Below are 21,072 nucleotides of genomic sequence, written 5' to 3' on the forward strand. Positions count from 1 at the left end.
TTCACAATTTGTATGGAAACAAAAAAGACCCCAAGTAGCAAAAGCAATCTTAAGAAAGAAAAATGGAGCTGGAGGAATCAGGCTCCCCAACTACAGACTATACTACAAAGCTACAGTAATCAAGACAATATGGTACTGGCACAAAAACAGAAATACAGGTCAATGAAACAGGATAGAAAGCCCAGAGATAAACCCACGCACATATGGTCTCCTTATTTTGATAAAGGATGCAAGAATATACAACGGAGAAAAGAGAGCCTCTTCAATAAGTGGTGCTGGGAAAACTGCACAGGTACATGTAAAAGAATGAAATTAGAACACTCCCTAACACCATACACAAAAATAAACTCAAAATGGATTAAAGACCTAAATGTAAGGCCAGACACTATAAAACTCTTAGAGAAAAACATAGGCAGAACACTCTATGACATAAATCACAGCAAGATCCTTTCTGACCCACCTCCTAGAGAAATGGAAATTAAAAAAATAAAGAAAGAAATAGGACCTAATGAAACTTAAAATATTTTGCACAGCAAAGGAAACCATAAACAAGACAAAAAGACAACCCTCAGAATGGGAGAATGTATTTGCAAATGAATCAACAGACAAAGGATTAATCTCCAAAATATACAAGCAGTTCATGCAGCTCAATATCAAAAAAACAAACAACCCAATCCCAAAATGGGCAGAAGATCTAAATAGACATTTCTCCAAAGAAGATATACAGATTGCCAACAAACACATGAAAAGATGCTCAACAACACTAATCATTAGACAAATGCAAATCAAAACTATAATGAGGTATCACCTCACACGGGTCAGAATGGCCATCATCAAAAAATCTACAAACAATAAATGCTGGAGAGGGTGTGGAGAAAAGAGAACCCTCTTGCACTGTTGGTGGGAATGTAAATTGATATAACCACTATGGAGAACAGTATGGAGGTTCCTTAAAAAACTAAAAATAGAACTACCATACGACCCAGCAATCCCACTACTGGGCATATACCCTGAGAAAACCATAATTCTAAAAGAGACATGTACCACAATATTCATTGCAGCATTATTTACAATAGCCAGGACATGGAAGCCACCTAAGTGTCCATCAACAGATGAATGGATAAAGAAGATGTGGCACATATATACAATGGAATATTACTCAGCCATGAAAAGAAACGAAATTGAGTTATTTGTAGTGAGGTGGATGGACCTAGAGTCTGCCATACAGAGTGAAGTAAGTCAGAAAGAGAAAAACAAATACCATATGCTAACACATATATATGGAATCTAAAGAAAAAAATCCAATAGTTCTGAAGAACCTAGGGGCAGGACAGGAATAAAGTTGCAGAAGTAGAGAATGGGCTTGAGGACATGGGGAGGGGGAAGGGTAAGCTGGGACAAAGTGAGAGAGTGGCATGGACATATATACACTACCAATTGTAAAATAGATAGCTAGTGGGAAGCAGCCACATAGCACAGGGAGATCAGTTTGGTGCCCTGTGACCACCTAGAGGGGTGGGATAGGGAGGGTGGGAGGGAGTCGCAAGAGGGAGGAGATATGGGGATGTATGTATATGTAGAGCTGATTCACTTTGTTATACAGCAGCAAATAATACAACAATGTAAAGCAATTATACTCCAATAAAGACGTTAAAAAAAATGAAGAAAATATTAGGAAATAAAAGTAGTCTGGGGCTTCCCTGGTGTTGCAGTGGTTGAGAGTCCACCTACTGATGCAGGGGACATGAGTTCGTGCCCCGGTCCGGGAAGTTTCCACATGCCGCGGAGCGGCTGGGCCCGTGTGCCATGGCCGCTGAGCCTGCGCGTCCGGAGCCTGTGCTCCGCAACGGGCGAGGCCACAACAGTGAGAGGCCCGCGTACCGCAAAAAAAAAAAAAAAGTAGTCTACATTGGGATTTTAAATTTTTAAAAAATGATCAACACAATGGTCCTGAAGCAATGGATGGCTTAATGGGGAGGGAATTAGAAGTAAGGCTAAGCTACACGCGAAAAACCACATAATAGAGTCTAATTTATTTAAAATACTGAAAACTGTATGAATACATACATCTGTCAGTGTGGGTACACACATCCTAGGGGCAGTTGGCTAACATCTAGTGTATCCTCATCAAGAATCCACACCTCTGGGCTGGTTGTCACTTAGCATTTGACAGATCCTAATCAGAGATCCACACTCCAGAGGCAGCTTCTACAGTTTTTGAGCTCACACTATCTCAAGCTGCACTAGAAGGTTTGTTAATTAGCAAAGCGATCCTACAAAGAGGTTTTGTGATATTAGTGGTATTCAAGACATGCAGTTTGGTTAACAATATAGTATATCTCTTGGTCATTAAATGAACAAGAGTGTGGCATCTGGCTAGTCCAGCAGCTTATAGCCTTCATAGTTCCAGGACGCCAGTTCTGTTGTCTGTATCAACACCTTTTCTGTGGACAGTCAGATGAATCCTCTCAATAGAGTACTGTGCCCACAGTGCCTGAGGGACAGAGAGCTGGGACGTCACAAGCCGAAAGCACAAGTTAGATGATGTTTTTTGTCCCAGCTTGTTATTAATTGTACATGGCACAGAATTCAATTATTTATTCAACGCAACCAATGTTTATTGAACCTCCACTATGTGCCAGACGATATTCTGGACACTGTGAATATAACCACAAACAAAATAAGGATGTGACAAAGATTTTGGCCAGAGGCCTGCTGTACTGTAACGTACCTCCTCGTGTCAAGAGCACGTGGGAGTATACTTCCAGCCCTTACCTACCGCTAATCATCAAAGTTACCAATTTTTCCCTATAGGTGCCCTTTAGCCACAAATGGTCCAATTAACTTGATTCACAACAAGCCACCATGAAAAATTACTGACATGTGGGACTCATTCATACTGAGATGGACAGGGCTTTATCTTCTCTTAGATGCCTAGAGAGCTCTGGGCCTGTGGGAGAATAGAAGCTATCTGCCCCTACCTCCTGCAAAAAGATCACGTATGTTGCCTGGACCACCCACTGCAAACTCTGAAGATTGGCCTTTCCTTCTGGGTTCTTTGTCTCCATGTAGGCAGCCACAAATAGAGGGGGAAGATGTTACGGCACCTTTTCCAAATGTCAGACTCACACAAAATACTAATGTCTTGAGTAGGTCCACACAAAAACCTCGCAGCTACAACTCAGCGAGGCCCTTTGTCAGAAGTAGGTTATATAGTCATAATGGTATCAGAATTCTGAGATTCTGCCCCAGGGCTTCCTTCAGCATTAGCACTTTTCTCCCTGAGCTTCTATCTATTTTCTGTGAAATTATTCTGTCTTCATTTTCAGCCTCTACTTCAGCTTTCCTTTATTCTGGGTCAAAACTTTCCTCCAGAGCTTTCTTTTGCAGCCTCCAACACACTGCCCTACAAACCTTCAGCATCCAACCATGTCTGCAAAGTCTCAATTGCTGTAACTCTGACCCCTTTTAATTCTAACTACATTGGATGACAAGCGCTGCTTCCTATTGAGTCATCTGGTAAACGGTTTACATGCTCTAAAGCATAAATGAGGCAGCCATGGAGGAAAGGGTCAAACTTCAGCTGTACACAGTAGGGGATGGGATTAGACTGAGGGAAGAATGGGAAGACCCTCTATTAAAAAGCAAGTATCATGGTAATCAAGATTTTGGCTCTAGACTACCCAGTCCTTACAAAGGGAGAGACGAAGCAAGAGCCAGTGGACGCAGCAATACCATAAAAGATGAAAGTAAGGGGTAGGCAGGGAAGAAGCCGTGAAAGAATAAAGTTGTTTATTAAAACTTGTCTATTAAAGGAAACCTACCAATTTCCAGTCATTATTAAAGAGGAGCCAATGGCTGGCCCATTAGAATAAAGAGTCTAACAGCCTAAAGGGCTCACAGGGTTCATCTAGTCTAATACCCCACATTTGCAAAGAGAGAAATAAAGCCCAGAGCACCACCTTGCCCAAGATTTAGCAAATAAAAATATAGAACAACTGGTTATATTGGAATTACAGGTAAACAACAAGCAGTTTTTTAGTATAAGTATGTCCCAAGTATTTCATGGGACATACTTATACTAAAAAATTTTCTATCTTGTAGTTTATATATTTTAGTTGTCAATCCTACCTCACTCTGCAAAGGCTACTTGGTCAGTTAGTGACAGACCCAGAACAAGAATCCTGCCTTCTGTCTTTTGGGAGGACAGGAATGACTGAGAGTGTTCCAGGAGTCCATCACACACCTGAGAGGTCACTGCTAATATGTCACCTCTGCTTATAGGTCCTTGAATGGTCCTAAGTAAATTAACCTTTGAAAAAGACAAATTCCATTCAACGTGCTATTTACCTTTTTAACCTTGACATATCCAGTATTGGTTTCAGGATCTGTTTCAATCTCCAAATGTCCCTCACTGTCTCCCTGTGTAATTCGGTACAAGATTTTAGAACTTCCCGTATACGGTTCATCAGCGTCGGTGGCCTGGATGGTTAAGATGACAGTTCCAATGGCTGTATCTTCAGGGAGAGTTAGGTTTCCATACTAGGAAGGAAACAGGGGAAGGAAACAATGAGAATGTCCATTGTCATCGAGTACAATTGTCAAAGGGCAAACTTGTCTCCTTGGTTTCAGAATGGACACAAGTCACAGTTTGCATCAATACTTACCAAGCATGTTTTTTTCTATTAACGAGTGGGTTACAGTTGATTTTGACATCAGTCATACTTGTAGACTGATATCCATTGTACCAGGAAACACAACGTCTCAGAGATCTACTGATAGGATTCTAAAACATAACCCTCCACTCACATCCAATATGTTTAATAACTGTAATTATCATTATAGTTGAGACAAATAGATAGCTACTATGTATTGCGTACCTACAATGTGTCAGGCACTTTACATTATTTTAATTAATTCTTAAATCAATCAGGGAATAGTGGTTAAGAGCCTGAACTTCAGAGTTAAATGGCCTGGGTATGAATCCTAGGCTTGTCACTTATGACCTGGGTGAACTGAAATAAGTTATCTAATTTTTTAAAGTCTCAGGTTCATCATCTGTCCTTGGAGATGATAATGATGATAATAATAATAACAGAACCTACTTCATGTGTGCTGTGGTGATTTACAGAGACGATGCATATAAAACCCCTGAATGCCTGGCACATAATAAGTGGTCAATAAAGATAAGCAACAAAACAAAGCACCCGGGCTTCCCTGATGGCGCAGTGGTTGAGAGTCCGCCTGCCGATGCAGGGGACGCGGGTTCGTGCCCCGGTCCGGGAAGATCCCACATGCCACGGAGCAGCTGGGCCCGTGGGCCATGGCCGCTGAGCCTGCGCATCCGGAGCCTGTGCTCCGCAATGGGAGAGGCCACAACAGTGAGAGGCCCACGTACCACAAAAAAAAAAAAACAAAAAACAAAGCACCCTACTGAGTAGCTATATTATCATCTCCATTTGACAGAAGAGCAAAAGACTGAAGAGGTAAAACCCACCCAAGACCACACAGCTCGCTGGTCACAGAATTGGGATTCAAACCAATGTCTGTCCAACTCCAAAGCAGGTGCTCTTAATTAACACTGACCTAGACCATCTTCCACTCCTCCGCTGAAAATCCCCCAGATCATGTCTCTTGGCATGATGATCATGAAGATGGTAACAGGCAGGGTCCAGGAAAAGACCACGGCAATGAAAGAAGTGGACTCACCTTTCTAAGGCCCAGTTTGCCTTTCCAAGCTCTGAGATTCCCAATGCAAGACTCTTACCCTCAATCTAAAAACACCGTCTAGATGTAATGCAAGGAAACTACAACACACAGAAAGGATCAAATGCCCAAGAGAATGGAGGCAGAGTAGAAACAGGCTCTTACTCTCACGCTTGCTTAACCTCAGTGCCTACTCTACAAGTTATATTGTCACACTTTTTACCTCCTCAAACCCTCCCATAAATCAATTCCCGTTCTTTGTCACTGCCTTATCCCTATTGTGATTTACGAACATCGTCACAAGGCTCTGGGCCGCCTCATAAACTGACTTCAAACGTAACAATCTAGCCAAAAGGGCTTCTCTCTTCTCCAGAATAAATAAAGAGAGGCGTCCATTTTAAGGGAAGCATCGATCAAACTACCCCCACATTAATAATAAGTTAACTTGAATTCTTCTTGATATACTCAACTGATCATTTTTCTCCTGCTCTTTTTTCCCAATTCTAATTCTTGCCGATGTCTTGGGCACATTTTTTGGCATAAACCAGAGATTCGTTTTTTCTTCCCCTTTTCTCTTATCCAATAATTACAAAATGAGTTTAAATTGGCAATATTCAAAATTTTAAACTCTGACTACACATGCTTGTTTGAGACCTAACAGTAATCTATTTATTGTCCTGCTACACACTGGTTGTAGCTTCCAAGCAGTCCTTGAAATAAATGAGCTGTTGGCAAAATTTTTAATAAAAAAACCAGATGCTTCCAGATACTATAATCGTGAATGTTACTGTTTCCTGAAGAGTTCCACTGAAGATGGTGTTTGAGTTTGGTACCAGTGCATCGACTAAGATATTAAGTCTGGCATTTTCCCGAACTACTGTTTGTGTCTTTATTCCAGAAGTAGGGGTCAGGTAAATATGAACAAAGTAAAGAAAAAGCAAGGTGATAACTACTCACATCTGATTTTTCGAAGATGGGGATCTGATCATTGATATCAATAACGTTGATCTGCACAAAGCAGAGGGTCTTGAAATCTGAAAATCAAAGTCACATCACAGAAATTTTCACTGAAAATCATGCATAAGAATCAGAAATCTGCAAGAAAAACAGTTGGCAAGTAAAGTGACGGCCATAGCCACAATTTTACTATTGACATGCGATTTGTGTGGTGAGAGGATTCTCTGCTCCCCACCTGCACCCATGAGCAGGTCACCAAGGGCTGAAGAAAACCCCACGAGAGGCTCCCCTGGGCTTCCCACTCCCTCTACCTGCCCCCTCCTCAGTAAGGCTTGTCCCCGAGCAAGATGCCTTCTTTTCTGTGAAGCAGCCTCTCTTTTCTGGCTAGTGAAACTTCCTTCAAAGCCCAGTACAAAACTATCCTTCTAGAAAGACTTCTTTGAGCATCCCAGAGGGTTGTCTTTCCTACTCTGAACACTTCCAGCACTTACTGTCCTGTATCCCTTCTGCCCCCCCTAAAGGGAAGGCCCAAGTGAGGGAGGAAAGGTACAATTAGGCCCCTTCAAAAGGCCTGGCTGCCCAGCCTACAGAGGCAGAGGTAGCTCATAGAACTCTAGGAGATGGCATAGGCTTTGAGGGGTGGGTTTGACAATTCAGAGACCTAGTCAGAGACAGCAGGTTCAACCTAGGTCCAAGATGAGCATGGAGTACAGGTGGGGATGGGATCCCCAGGGAAATATCCACAGTGAGAACCAACATGATAGGTTTTTTGTTGGGGTTTCCATTGTTCTATCTATGAAGTAGTATATTATACAAAGGCTAAGACTCTGGGCTTTGGAACCCCACAGTTCAAATTCTTTCTCTGCTACTTATCAGACGTGTGAGAGCTTGGGAATGTCACTCAAAATCTCTGTGCAGTAGTCAGTTTATCTAGAAAATGTAGATTGCAACAGAGCCAAGGTTCTCATCCTAACTGACATTGTTAGCACTCTTTATGTACCAGGCACCATATTAAATGCTTTGCTTCCATGACTAATTTCATCTTCATTCTAACTCCATGACATAGGTACAATTATCATTCTCATTTGAGTTTGAGTTCACACTCAAATGAGTTCACATACATGATGAGTTCACACACATCATTTGAGTTCACAAATGAGGAAGCCAAAGGACAGAGAAGTTGGTGACCTGACCAAGGTCATACAACTAACTAGTGTTCAAGCCAGAATTCAAATCCATGCGTTCCTTTTCCCTCTCTGTCCACTCTCCGCCCTTCACCCTGCTTTGTGCCCTGGAGGCTGACCTTAGGAACTGCATCAGTGGGCATCCTGGCCCTCTGGGTAGAAGTTGGGTTCCACCAGTGGTAGCACTGGCAGGAGATCTAAGGAAGGGCAGGAGGAACAGGGTCAGGGTCTAGTTCCCCACTGCCAGCAGCCTCTTCTATAGTCACAGGAACAGGCTTTGTTCCTTCAGGGGATGTTACCTTCCCTCATCCCTTCTCACCTTCAGGTAAGGAAGGCTGACATTGTGCTTCACACCCCCTGTTGGTTTCCCATAACCCCTACCCCCAGCCTTTACAAATAATCCCCTCTCTAAACACTTTTTGGTTACTTCTTTTGAGGGGGCTGTCTGTTTCCTGCTGGGATCCTGACAAATATATTCACACAGCCTAGCTCTAAAGCTTGTGCTCAACGCACTGGACACAAAGCCAGGCATGTAATCTAATAATAACAGTATTACAAATAAGTGGATGTTAACTCAAGTTGGGTCCAGTCCCCAGAACATTTGTAGACAGCAAGAACGGCTGAAGATTTCAGGAGGTCCCAGGGCCTGAACTCACTGGCTCCCTGCTCTGCACAAACCTTATTTGGGCCAGCAGTGGACCTCCTGGCTAACAGACCTTCCCTGATTTTAGGTTAAACTATGTTAATTACAGCCTACCAGTCTAATTTTCTACAGTATGCAACTGGATGTTTAACTCCATCAATACACATATATAGTTATATATAAATATACTGTATAATCTGGTCCATATAGTCTATAGATGTACTCAGGTACATAGACAATTTGTAATATGATGCTCTTGCAGCCTCAAACTGCTTCAGGTCCCCATGCATTTTCACATGGGCTTTCTTCTCCTCTGTAAGCCTTTACACTATTTTGTAACTTGTCATATTCATCCATCAAAGTTCAGAGCAATGACACCTCTTCCAGAAAGCTTTATCAGCTCTCTACCTTTCCAATGAGTCCCTCATTGCCTTCATGGGCTACCTTGTACATATTTCTTACAATTTATTTTTTCCCATGTCCATCTCCTCTACCACAAATGCTCCTTGAGGACAGACACGGGGTCTTATTCATTTGTGTATCCCCAGTACCTTGAATGGTGCCTCAATCACGGTAACTGCTCAATAACTGTTGAAAGAATGGCTGGCTAATGGTGTGAGACTGTCAGCTCATCATGGGCAGGGATGATTTATTATAGCCACTTCTGTTGTACCTCTTAACATAATGCTAGACATTATGTTAGGCTCTCAATATTTGCCTAATCACTACGTCTCAAACATTCTGCTTCGGGGGCCTGCTAAACCCCAGCTCTCTTCAGTATCTAAGCAACTGTGGAATGAAAAAAAAAATGTGAAGCACAGTATGAGATGGTGCTCTTTACTTCAGCACACCTGTATAATCTCTCTCTCGTAGCATAACAATTACTGAACTATTTGGTAATCTAAGATTCAGTGCCAGTTAAAGAACGATTCTTAGCCTAGGAGTATTAATGATCTTAAAATAAGCCTGTCCCTGAGTTCATGTAAGTTTGTATGTCTGTGCAATTTGTTGATAATGTGTACATTTGTTGAGGAATTCATAGTTTCCATCAGATTCTCAAAGGGTCTCATGACTTAACAAAGATTAAAAACCACTTGTTTTGAAATTGTATAAGGCGTTAAGGAAGAATGTCTCCAGATATCGTCAAATGGCCACCTAGAAGCTAATATAAGAAGACAAAACTTCCCAAACGATACATTTTTCCTTCACTGTCATACAGTAGAATCCTTTGAGTCTGAAAGGGAGACTTGGGAAATACAACTAATTTTATTGTTTGTGACCATGGTGGCCATGACAACGTGCCTTGCCAACCCCTAACACCAGGGGTTGTTAATTGACAACTTAATTGACAACATGCCACCTTGCTCTGAAACCCATCACCACATTTGCACCAAGGCCTTGCTTCCCATTGGCTGGCCCAAGCCAGTGACAGAGCAAGGCCGGCAGGTTAAGGTAGGCCTGTTTTGGAGATCACAGACTCCTTCCACAGCCAACTTTGGACCCCTAATGACCTTGCTGAGCTTCCCTTTGACTGCTTAGTGGTCTATGGTGCTCCCACCACTGTCCTTCCTTCTCTCCTTCACTCAGCGTCTGGCTTGTATTGAGGTCTGATGGCTCTCCCAGCCTTCTCTGTATCCCTCCCCGTTTTTTCTCATAGGCAATTCCCCTAATAAAATCCTTATATATTTAATCCCCTCTTGGGCATCTTCTTCTCAGGGAACCAACGTAATAATGTTGCCTAAGCTGCCACTCTGGCCATTACCATGTTGGACCTGCTGCCTCTGTGCTGTGTTTTACATAGGAAGCAAGAACCCTTAAACAGCATCCTTCTGTAATACACCTAGGCATCAGAGCAGCCTAGCAAATCACAACTAGAAAGAAAACAAGTGTTATCACTCTTGACACAGGGAAGGTGATACTAACCTTTGTCAGACACCTCTACTGTCAAGATGTACTGCGGAGTGTCTCGCTTCCGCAAGGACTGCAAGGCTAACTGGAACATTCCTGAGTAGGCTTGGACCAGGAAGAGTCCATCTCTAGGAACTTTGGGGGTTTGATCCACAATTCTGTATCCTAAAACACTGTTGATAGTGTTTTCTTCATCCATGTCATGAGCAATAAGTGTTCCAATACTGTTCCCTGTAGAGAAGAAAAGAAGGAAACCCATCCATTATAGGCTCTTTTTACTCTGTTAAAAAATGATTTCACCAAAGAATCAGGTTCCTAGAAAGCACTGGAAGTAACTTTGAGTAGCAGACTAAAGTTCTTAGATCGATGTTGGTTCTTCTAACCCTTTCAGTAGTACAGTGTGTGGAGAAGTGTCTTTGTCTGCTAGGGGCACCATAACTAAGTACCAAAAACTGGATGGCTTTAACAACAGAGACTTATTTTCTCACAGTTTCTGGACACTAGAGGTCTGAGATCAAGGTGTCAGCAGGGTTGGTTTCTTCTGAGACCTTTCTCCTTGGCTTGTAGATAGCTGTCTGGTGCATGTGTTTTCACATGGTCTTCCCCCGTACTTGTATCTATCCAGATTTTTTCTTCTTAGAAGGACACCAGTCATATTGGCTTAAGACCCACACTAATGACATCATTTTAACTTAATTACCTCTTTAAAGACCCTATCTCTAAATAATAGTCACCCTTTAAGTTGCTGGAGGTTACGACTTCACCATATGAATTTTGGGAGGACACAGTTCAGGATCTTGAGATGAAATCATCCTGGATTTGCTTTTTTCTTTTTAATTTACTTTTGGCTATGTTAGGTCTTCTTGCTGTGCACGGGCTTTCTCTAGTTGTGGCAAGAGGGGGCTACTCTTCGTTGCAGTGTGTGGGCTTCTCATTGCGGTGGCTTCTTTTGTTGCAGAGCACAGGTTCTAGGCACACGGGCTTCAATAGTTATGGTACATAGGCTCAGTAGTTGCGGTTCACGGGCTCTAGAGCACAAGCTCAGTAGTTGTGGCACATGGCTTAATTGCTCTGCGACATGTGGGATCTCCCCAGACCAGGGATCGAACATGTGTCCCCTGCCTTGGCAGGCAGATTCTTAACCACTACACCACCAGGGAAGTCCCTCATCCTGGATTTGGAGTGGGCCTTAAATCCAGTGATGGGCGTTCTTGTAAGAGGAAGAGAAGACACAGAGATGCCCACGGAGGAGGAGGCAATGTGAAGAGAGTGCAGAGACCGCAGCGATGCTGCCACAAGCAGCCAAGGAACCACAAGGAGCCAGAAGAGGCAAGGAAGAATTCTCCCCTAGCTGGCACCTTGATTTCAGACTTCTAGTCTCCAGAACTCTTAGCAAATAAATTTCTGTTGTTTTAAGTCACCAAGTCTGTGGTAATTTGTTACGGCCACCCTCAGACACTAATACACAAGGCAAATGGTAAAACTAAACAAGGACAAGCCAACCGTGGTTACTTCTAAGTAACTTCCTGGAAAAATAGCAGAGACTGACTCCACCCCAAAGATAAAGACGGGCACGGGACGGAGAGCAGGGACCGTCTCTGCCTTGCTGCAGTTTATGGTCCTAAGTTTTATTTCTGTTGACGTCTCAGTCCAGGGAGTTCCAGAAGTCCGGCTCTGACTCAGTGCTCCACCCAGGTCTGGCTGAGTTCTGATAGGTGCTGGGTCATCTTGCTCTGTGAAATGGGAATTGTGGGTTTCTCTACACACAGCCAGAATCCCATGTGAGGGCTAAAACTTGAATATGTATTCCCCACTGGCGGAGGTCGGTTTCATCCCCTTCCCCATGTTACTTTGCATCTACTGATTTACAGGGAGATTTGGAGCGTTTGTGAGGGGAGGAATGGAAGTACCTATGTTATGTCTATAATGGAGCTGGCACGTGCAGACGTGTCTCACGGGCTGGGGAGGCGGGGCAACATGGGTAGCAGAAGAGAACACGTATCTGGTGTTGCAGCTGCTGCCATTTCTGCTTTCACACACAACCGAGTCACCTTTGGAACATGCATCTGCCCTTGTAAGAAAAGCATCTGTGTGTTGGAATGAAAGAGTGTCTCGCTAACTTCTGTGATTGTTTGGTGTCTGAGCAGCCCTGCTCTGGACCTTTCCCCCCAGCAAGTGAGCATAACACAGAGGACACTGTCCTTCTCTCACCACGGAGGAAACCTCCGGCTGTCAGAGGCACCGTGAAGACTGTTGACGTCAGTGACAGGGAAATTCCAGTAGGAGACACCACTCAGTGGGAGCAGAGAACTTATGAATGAGCCAGGAGTCAAAGAAGTGTCCCTGAGTGACAAAGGCCAGGAACAAGTGGCAGCCCAAACTGATTCAGAGGTACATACAGCAACTCTTGGGGCACTCGGAAATACTTTAGGGAGGTGGGGCTTTTATAAGAGGATGAAGTTCCTGTATGAACACAAAGGTCTTGGTAGCAGGTGGGATTTCAGAATTAATGTTGTTATTGCTGAGACTTGGGGACATGAGTCCCACAAGATTCTGGCCAATATAAGACACCAAACAGGAGAATATAAATATACTAAGGAATAATTGAGTATTTTATTGAGCTAGACAGTAAGCCCCCAAAAGGCAGGGACATTTTTTGTACCCCTTTGGGCTACATATAGAGAATAGACTCAATCTGTGTTGATTTATAAGAATTCCTGGTCCATTAAGTCCACAATTCAAGACTTTGTGAAATATTGTTACAAAATAAATTCTCACTTTTGGAGATGCAAAGAGCATGCAGCATCCCTGAACAATTTGTTTTACCAACAATGACATCCTCAGCAGCTTCAGAAAACTAGTACTGTCCTCCTCCCAAATAAGGCAGGCAGCCTCTACGGTGGCTCGCAGCAATCCCCCCAACCCTGATATTGATGCCTTGGTGTAACCTCCTCCTTTTGAGCGCGAACTGGGCCTAGTGACTCATTTCTAATGAATATAGCAAAAGTTATGGGATGTTACTTCCAAGATTAGTTATAAGAAGACTGACTTCCATCTTTTTTTTTTTTGAGGTATGTGGGCCTCTCACTGTGTCCTCTCCCATTGTGGAGCACAGGCTCCAGACGTGCAGGCTCAGCGGCCATGGCTCACGGGCCCAGCTGCTCCGTGGCATGTGGGATCCTCCCGGACCGGGGCACAAACCTGTGACCCCTGCATCGGCAGGCGGACTCTCAACCACTGCGCCACCAGGGAAGCCCCTGACTTCCATCTTACTTGCCATTTTTTGAGCTCTCTCCCTTTCTCTTTCTCTCTCTCTCTGAATCAAAGGCACTCACCTCACATCCAGATTCTGAATCAAAGGCATGCACCCCATATCCAGATTCCTGACTTCCAGAAACTGTGAGATAATAAATGTTTGCTGTTTTAAGCTGCTAAATTTTGGGACAATTTGTTATGCAACATGGATGACTGATACACTAAATGTTAGGCCCTATGCAAAGAGACTTGAGGTATCATCTACAAAGGTCTTCAAAGATCTTCTGCCCTCATTCAGCATCACAGACCATCCCATATTTTCAAAAAGGGTGATGCCATAGGTGTTTCTTGGCTATTGTCACACATTTCATTGTTACTCCACTGTCACTTTAGAAGATTCTTCCTTAAAATTAACTGAAATCCTTCAAAGTGTCATTTAATACTTCCCGTTGTAAGAATAACTGGAATAAATGAAAAACAGAAGACCTAAGCAGAACACAGTGACAATAGATAGCCTACATATGACTCTTGACAGCAAGAAGGAAAAAAAGTGAGCATTGAGCAAGCAGGCCATGTGAGCAGTGTCCACCAAGACAGCACTCACTGTGTGAAAAGTGTGTGGCAAGAAGAGTAAAGAGATCAAAAAAAAATGATGAGAATGCCCATGAGGCAGGTGAGGATCTGCCTACAAGGGCAGCCAAGCCCTGGGAATGGTAGTCATGAGAGCCTGCTAACCCTGTAAGCCCTGAAACGTACACGAAACAGACAAAAACACTTCAAGCAATGCCAGCCCGCTCAGCCAATGGGCTCAACACCAAGGGGTAATAGACAATAGGTGTCCCAAACCCAGCAAAGTCATAAAACTCCCAGAAATCACAGTGCTGTAATAGTAGTCGTCCCTGTACAAAACTAAAGCTATCCTGGCACAGTACAAGGAAACAAAACAGGTCAAGAACAAAAGGTCAAAAACAGATAGGATTTGAACTTCATCTTCCAGCCTCATGAGCTATTATCAGCTTCCTAGAGAGGGACAATCAAGGGTCAATTGCAGGATATCTGACATTGGGTGTGAATGTTTGTTTAAATTATTTAGCAAGTTTGACGGGATTTTACCTGTCACTGAGTTTGTTGAAGGCAAATAAGAATCTATGGAGAAACCTTGCAGGGGCTTCCCTGGTGGCGCAGTGGTTAAGAATCCGCCCGCCAATGAGGGAGACGCAGGTTCGGGCCCTGGTCCGGGAGGATCCCATGTGCCGCAGAGCTACTGAGCCTGTGTGCCACGACTGCTGAGCCCGCGTGCCACAACTACTGAAACCCGTGAGCCTGGAGCCTGTGCTCCGCAACAAGAGAAGCCACCACAATAGGCACGTGCACCGCAATGAAGAGTGGTCCATGCTCTCCACAACTGGAGAGGGCCCGCGCGCACCAACGGAGACCCATTGCAGCCAAAAATAAATAAAATAGATGAATTATAAAAAAAAAAAAAAAAGAATCTGCCTGCCAATGCAGGGGACACAGGTTCGATCCCTGGTCCGGGAAGATCCTACATGCTGCCGAGCAACTAAGCCCGTGTGCCACAACTACTGAGCCTGTGCTCTTGAGCCCATGAGTCACAACTACTAAAGCCCGTGTGCCACAACTACTGAAGCCTGTGTGCCTAGAGCCTGTGCTCCACAACAAGAAAAGCCACTGCAATGAAAAGCCCTCGCACCACAACGAAGACCAGCCCCCGCTCGCTGTAACTAGAGAAAGCTGGCGCACAGCAATGGAAGACCCAACGCAGCCAATAAATAAATAAATAAAATCTAAAAAAAAACCTTGCAAAGAGATAACCTTATACATGTATACAGGATACTGGTGTAAATGGTTACAGTGCTAGTGGTAGTGGTAAGGGTGGTAGTAGTAGTAGTAATAGTAGTGGCAGTAATGGTGCTAGGAGTATGAGTAGTAGTTATAAAATGTCCAATTTTGAAAAACTTTTCCCAGATATTGCTTGAAATTAAATACTGTACCTATGTGAGTCCCCAAGTCTAGTCTACCTCTATGCTGTGCTGGGCATGGACCACTGATCCCCAATCAGGTTTACCTGCCCACCTTTTACTTGACAAAGAGGAGAAAGGGATTACAGAGTTAACATAGGGAGGACAGATACACGGCTTCTTACCTATTTGTTCATTCTCCTGGACCTCAAGTACAGTCACTGTAGATGGACATGTAGGTGGATTATCATTAATGTCTTTAACTTTCACTTGAATTTTCAGTGGCAATGCGAGTGGTTTTCTATGCTCATCCCTTGCAACCGCATAAAAAACATACTACAACGAGATCAGAGTTAAGACATGAATCCTTCATCATCCCCTTTAAAAGGCAGAGAAAACAACGATTTCAATGCTATTTCATTTATCCCCTTATCATCAATTCGCTTAGAATTGGGAAATGAGAAAATATAAAATGGGCTGAATCTGTGAGGGTATTATCATGTCTCTGAGAGCAATAATGCACTGAGTTCAGAACACAGTTTGGGGGATATTGGTGGGGGGCTGGGTGTTAAGTAAAATTGTTTCTGCTCTCAGATATCCATGGGCCCAGGATCTCATCACCTGTGAAACTCCTACTAATTTTACTCACCGCATCCTTTTCTTCTCGGTCCAAGGGCTGAGTCACATAGATATCTCCTTCCTGGTCAATTAAAAATGGGAATTTTGATGGCTTCTCCTCTTCCACTAATGAATATAGTACACCTGGTTCGTTCCACCGCACCTACAGGGCCCAAAGTGAATTGTCAGGAAAGATACATCCGGACAGAGAGAACTGGAAAGGAAATAAACAATTTTCTCGTTCTCGATTTGAAATTTCTGACAACCCTGTTTAGATGTCTGTGGTTTCTTATAATTACTAAATTACATTTTTCGTTTTCAGCTTAAAATAATCCCTCCGCTTTTTTTCTCCTTTGTACTAAGTTATATTGCTCCAAATAAGCATATAGGGGTATTTTTCTTCTCTAAAGTAATTCTTTGTGAACCCTCTAAAGAGTTTGTGGGTTGTTCTTTTGGAAGTCCGCATGTGAAGATTTCATGTCACGAAACACCAATTTAAGAAACAAAATGTATTTAGTAGCGGCATTATCTGAGCACTAAGCCATGATGGACAACAAGCTCCCAGAACTCACCAGTGAAGATGATGAGACACTTTCAGTTCTTCACCATGCTATTATTTAAGAAAGACAAATGACACATAAATAAAGAACATTCCTCCCTTAAGTCTTTAGTCTTAAAGACTTCAGGGATAAGAATATTTGCCAACAGACTTCTCTGGGTGCGCAGTGGTTAAGAATCCGCCTGCCAATGCAGGTGACACGGGTTAGATCCCTGATGAGGGAAGATCCCACATGCTGTGGAGCAACGAAGCCCACGCACCACAACTACTGAGCCTGCGCTCTACAGCCCACAAGCCACAACTACTGAAGCCCACGCACCTAGAGCCCATGCTCCACAAAAAAAGAAGCCACCTCAATGTGAAGCCCGTGCACCGCAACAAAGAGCAGCCCCCACTCACCGCAACTAGAGAAAAGCCCGCGTGCAGCAACGAAGACCCAAAGCAGCCAAAAAGAAATAAATTAACTCATTAATTACTTTTTTAAAACAAAGAATATTTGCCAACTCCTAGAGTTGTTTTGTAAACAACTTGGCAAAAAAAATCAATAAAGTGGTGCTGGGAAAACTGGACTACTACACGTAAAAGAATTAAATTAGAACACTTCCTAACACCATACACAAAAATAAACTCAAAGTGGATTAAAGACCTAAATGTAAGGCCAGACACTATAAAACTCTTAGAGGAAAACATAGGCAGAACACTCTATGACATAAATCATAGCAAAATCCTTTTTGACTCATCTCCTAGAGAAATGGAAATAAAAACAAAAATAAACAAATGGGAAAGGAAACCACAAACAAGACGAAAAGACAACCCTCAGAATGGGAGAAAATACTGCAAACCAAGCAACTGACAAAGGATTAATCTCCAAAATATACAAGCAGCTCATGCAGCTCAATATCAAAACAATAAACAACCCAATCTGAAAATGGGCAGAAGACCTAAATAGACATTTCTCCAAAGAAGACATACAGATTGCCAACAAACACGTGAAAGAATGCTTAACATCATTAATAATTAGAGAAATGCAAATCAAAACCACAATGAGGTATCACATCATACCGGTCGGAATGGCCATCATCAAAATATCTAGAAACAATAAATGCTAGAAAGGGTGTGGTGAAAAGGGAACCCTCCTGCATTGTTGGTGGTAATGTAAATTGATACAGCCACTATGGAGAACAGTATGGAGGTTCCTTAAAAAACTAAAAATAGAACTACCATATGACCCAGCAATCCCACTACTGGGCATATACCCTGAGAAAACCATAATTCAAAAAGAGACATGTACCACAATATTCATTGAAGCACTATTTACAATAGCCAGGACATGGAAGCAACCAAAGTGTCCATTGATAGATGAATGGATAAAGAAGATGTGGCACATATATACAATGGAATATTACTCAGCCATAAAAAGAAACGAAATTGAGTTATTTGTAGTGAGGTGGATAGACCTAGAGACTGTCATACAGAATGATGTAAGTCAGAAAGAGAAAAACAAATCCCATACGCTAACACATGTATATGGAATCTAAGAAAAAAAATGGTTCTGATGAACCTAGGGGCAGGACAGGAATAAAGACACAGACATAGAGAATGGACTTGAGGACACGGAGACGGGGAAGGGTAAGCTGGGACGAAGTGAGAGAGTGGCATGGACATATATACACTACCAAATGTAAAATAGATAGCTAGTTGGAAGCAGCCGCATAGCACAGGGAGATCAGCTCGGTGCTCTGTGACCACTGTAGAAGGGTGGGATAGGGAGGGTGGGAGGGAGGTGTAAGAGGGAGGGGATATGGGGATATAAGTGAATATAGCTGATTCACTTTGTTATACAGCAGAAACTAACACGACATTGTAAAGCAATTATACTCCAATAAAGGTGTTTGAAAAAAAAATCAGTAAACTCAATACTAAGACCTGTCTACTTGCTACAGACAGGGCCTGGCCTATCTGATAGTCTAGTACTAATAACAACACGTACTGAGGGTTTTACCCCATTCCAGACCTAATTCTAAACACTTTTATATGTTATCTCATTTAATCCTCAAATAGCCCCATGAGGTAGAGACTATTGTTATCCCCACCTTATAAATGGGGAAACTAGGGCACAAAAATTTAAGTGACTTGCCTCTAGTCTTACAGCCATTTGAAATTTCCACACTCAACTATTCTCTCAAACCAGCTTGGGAAGGGTATCCCTTTCTAGTTATTTAAGCACACCCTCTGTCCAAGACAAAAACCATGTTCTTAGTTGTAAGCGAGCTCCTTTGATGTCCTAAAAATTCAGCCTAAGTTCTCTCTTGAGCTGTCCCCCTCCACTCTTATTCAGTTTCAAGCCACACAAAGTACCTTCCCCAGGCCTAGGTATTGGGTGTGGCTCTTTAGATTTTCTTTTCTTTGACAGCCCTAAGTGAAAACAAGTGTCTGTGTTCTTTTTAGCATTTACAAATCCTTATGAAGGTAACCTAAACAATAAACAGGAAGACTTTAGTAAAGGAACCCAATCTGAAATTCTCACGGTAAAGAGTCCTGACATAGTTTCTTAGCTGGTAAAGCAGAATATTTCTTGCTTTCATTCTTTTTGTTTTTTCCTCTGAAGGTGAAATTCATTAATTCAATGTTTAATAAATAAAAATCCTTTTAAGTTAGACAACAGATATGGTGGGATAGGCCATTCCAGGACCCCTTAACAACAACAGTGTCATCTGAAAAAAATTAGGGCTACTACAGACTACAACTCCTTCATAACGTTAATACCTTTTATTCACTTCCACAGATACTAATTAATTTCCACAACAACCCAAAGATCTGTTATTATCCCCATTTTATTGGTGAGAAGTTGGGGCTCATAACAGTTTATCTGCTTCCAAATCCAGTGCTCTCCCACTAACTCACAGTTTTTGCATCAAGAAACTTCCTGATCTTCCAGAAAAGATCAGATCTGGGTGAACCCCAGAGTGGATTTCCAGGAGCTAAAGAAAGAGGAGGGGGCTCAGGATGAACACCAGCCATAGAGGTGGGACCGGGGGAGGGTTTGAATGGAGGGGAGAGGTACCCACAGGAGATGGAGTTGGCAGGGGTGGGCTCCAAAGGTAAAGGTCATCTACTCAGCTTTCACACTTGACCAGTCTTATCTCTGTTCCTCGGCCTGTGATGGGTTGAGTCTTTCGCATAGAGATTTTTCCCAAAGGAATAAGAAACAGCCTTTCAAAAATAATTTGCAGCCCCAAATTTGAATCATGTACATGTACCACATACAACCCACTCTAGGGCAGCCATATCCTACACTCTTGACAGGGAACAACAGTATTATCTACTTGGACGGTGAAGGTGAGTGAAGTTCTCTTTTAAAACTCATATATATAATATCTGAATCCAAGTTGTAAAGTCCAGAGTTTACCCATGATGGCAAACTCCAGAGACTTGGGGCCAGAGACCTTGTCTATTTAGTTTGCTTCATAATGACGCTATGCAGAAATGTCAGTGAAGACCATGAGGGTGGGCCCCTACAATGTGAGTGCTGATTGACTGGGTAGGCTCTAGGCATTCCTTGGGCACTACCTGAGTGATTTTAATGGGGTAAGGATTAGTTGAATTTTCTTCAATCTCCACTGGTTCTGGTGTTTTCCAAATATTCTCCTTCACCATAATATCCACAGATGTGGTGTCACTAAAGGAATGCTCATTCTGGCCTCCCATGTCCTCCACTGAGACCACTAGCTTGTAGGAAGGATTCTTCAAAGGATCCAGGTCCTGGGATCCTATGGGAAGTAGGAGAGAAAAGAAAAGCAAATGTCTCTGAAGGTGATACAGATCTAGGTCCTTTTAACTGCCTCAGAGAGTCATATGAGGACATCACTTAACTTACCTGCTAGAGTAAGTGAAATTGCCCCCGTTTTGTTGTTGATCTGAAAGTACATGACATTGTTGACCTTGGGAAGCTGCATGATAATTTTATAAATAAGCTGGCCATTGGGTGTGGCTGGATCATCCAAGTCTGTAGCATTGACATACATAAAGGGCTTTCCTGTTTAACAAAATGTATCCAGAAAAAAAAGATATTAATTGAAACCCAAACCAACCACAGACACATTTGCCTTCTAAGAGGCAGAAATAGAATGGAGGAAGGTGCCATAATTCATATCAGTGGTGAAATAATTCTTTATTCTGCCCCTTTCCTCTAGGATGAGGTTTCTTAAAGTATGATCCAGGGACTTCTAGAGGTCTTTGAGACTGTTTTTAGGGTCATACATG

At 42.8% G+C, this 21,072-nt stretch overlaps 1 protein-coding gene across 1 annotated transcript in view; it reads right to left on the reverse strand.

Annotated features, from left to right (window-relative positions):
• Window positions 1–20,743, reverse strand: part of CDH17 (cadherin 17) — a 54,850-nt gene extending 34,107 nt beyond the window's left edge. Inside the window, 6 exon segments of the mRNA XM_060287247.1 lie at window positions 4,351–4,542; window positions 6,664–6,740; window positions 10,414–10,629; window positions 15,818–15,968; window positions 16,282–16,413; window positions 20,687–20,743. Of these exon segments, the coding sequence (XP_060143230.1) occupies window positions 4,351–4,542; window positions 6,664–6,740; window positions 10,414–10,629; window positions 15,818–15,968; window positions 16,282–16,413; window positions 20,687–20,743 (825 nt within the window).
• Window positions 20,744–21,072: the final 329 nt, after the last annotated feature.

Source organism: Globicephala melas, chromosome 17 (genome assembly GCF_963455315.2).
Source record: "Globicephala melas chromosome 17, mGloMel1.2, whole genome shotgun sequence".
In the NCBI taxonomy this organism is placed as follows: Eukaryota; Metazoa; Chordata; class Mammalia; order Artiodactyla; family Delphinidae; genus Globicephala; species Globicephala melas.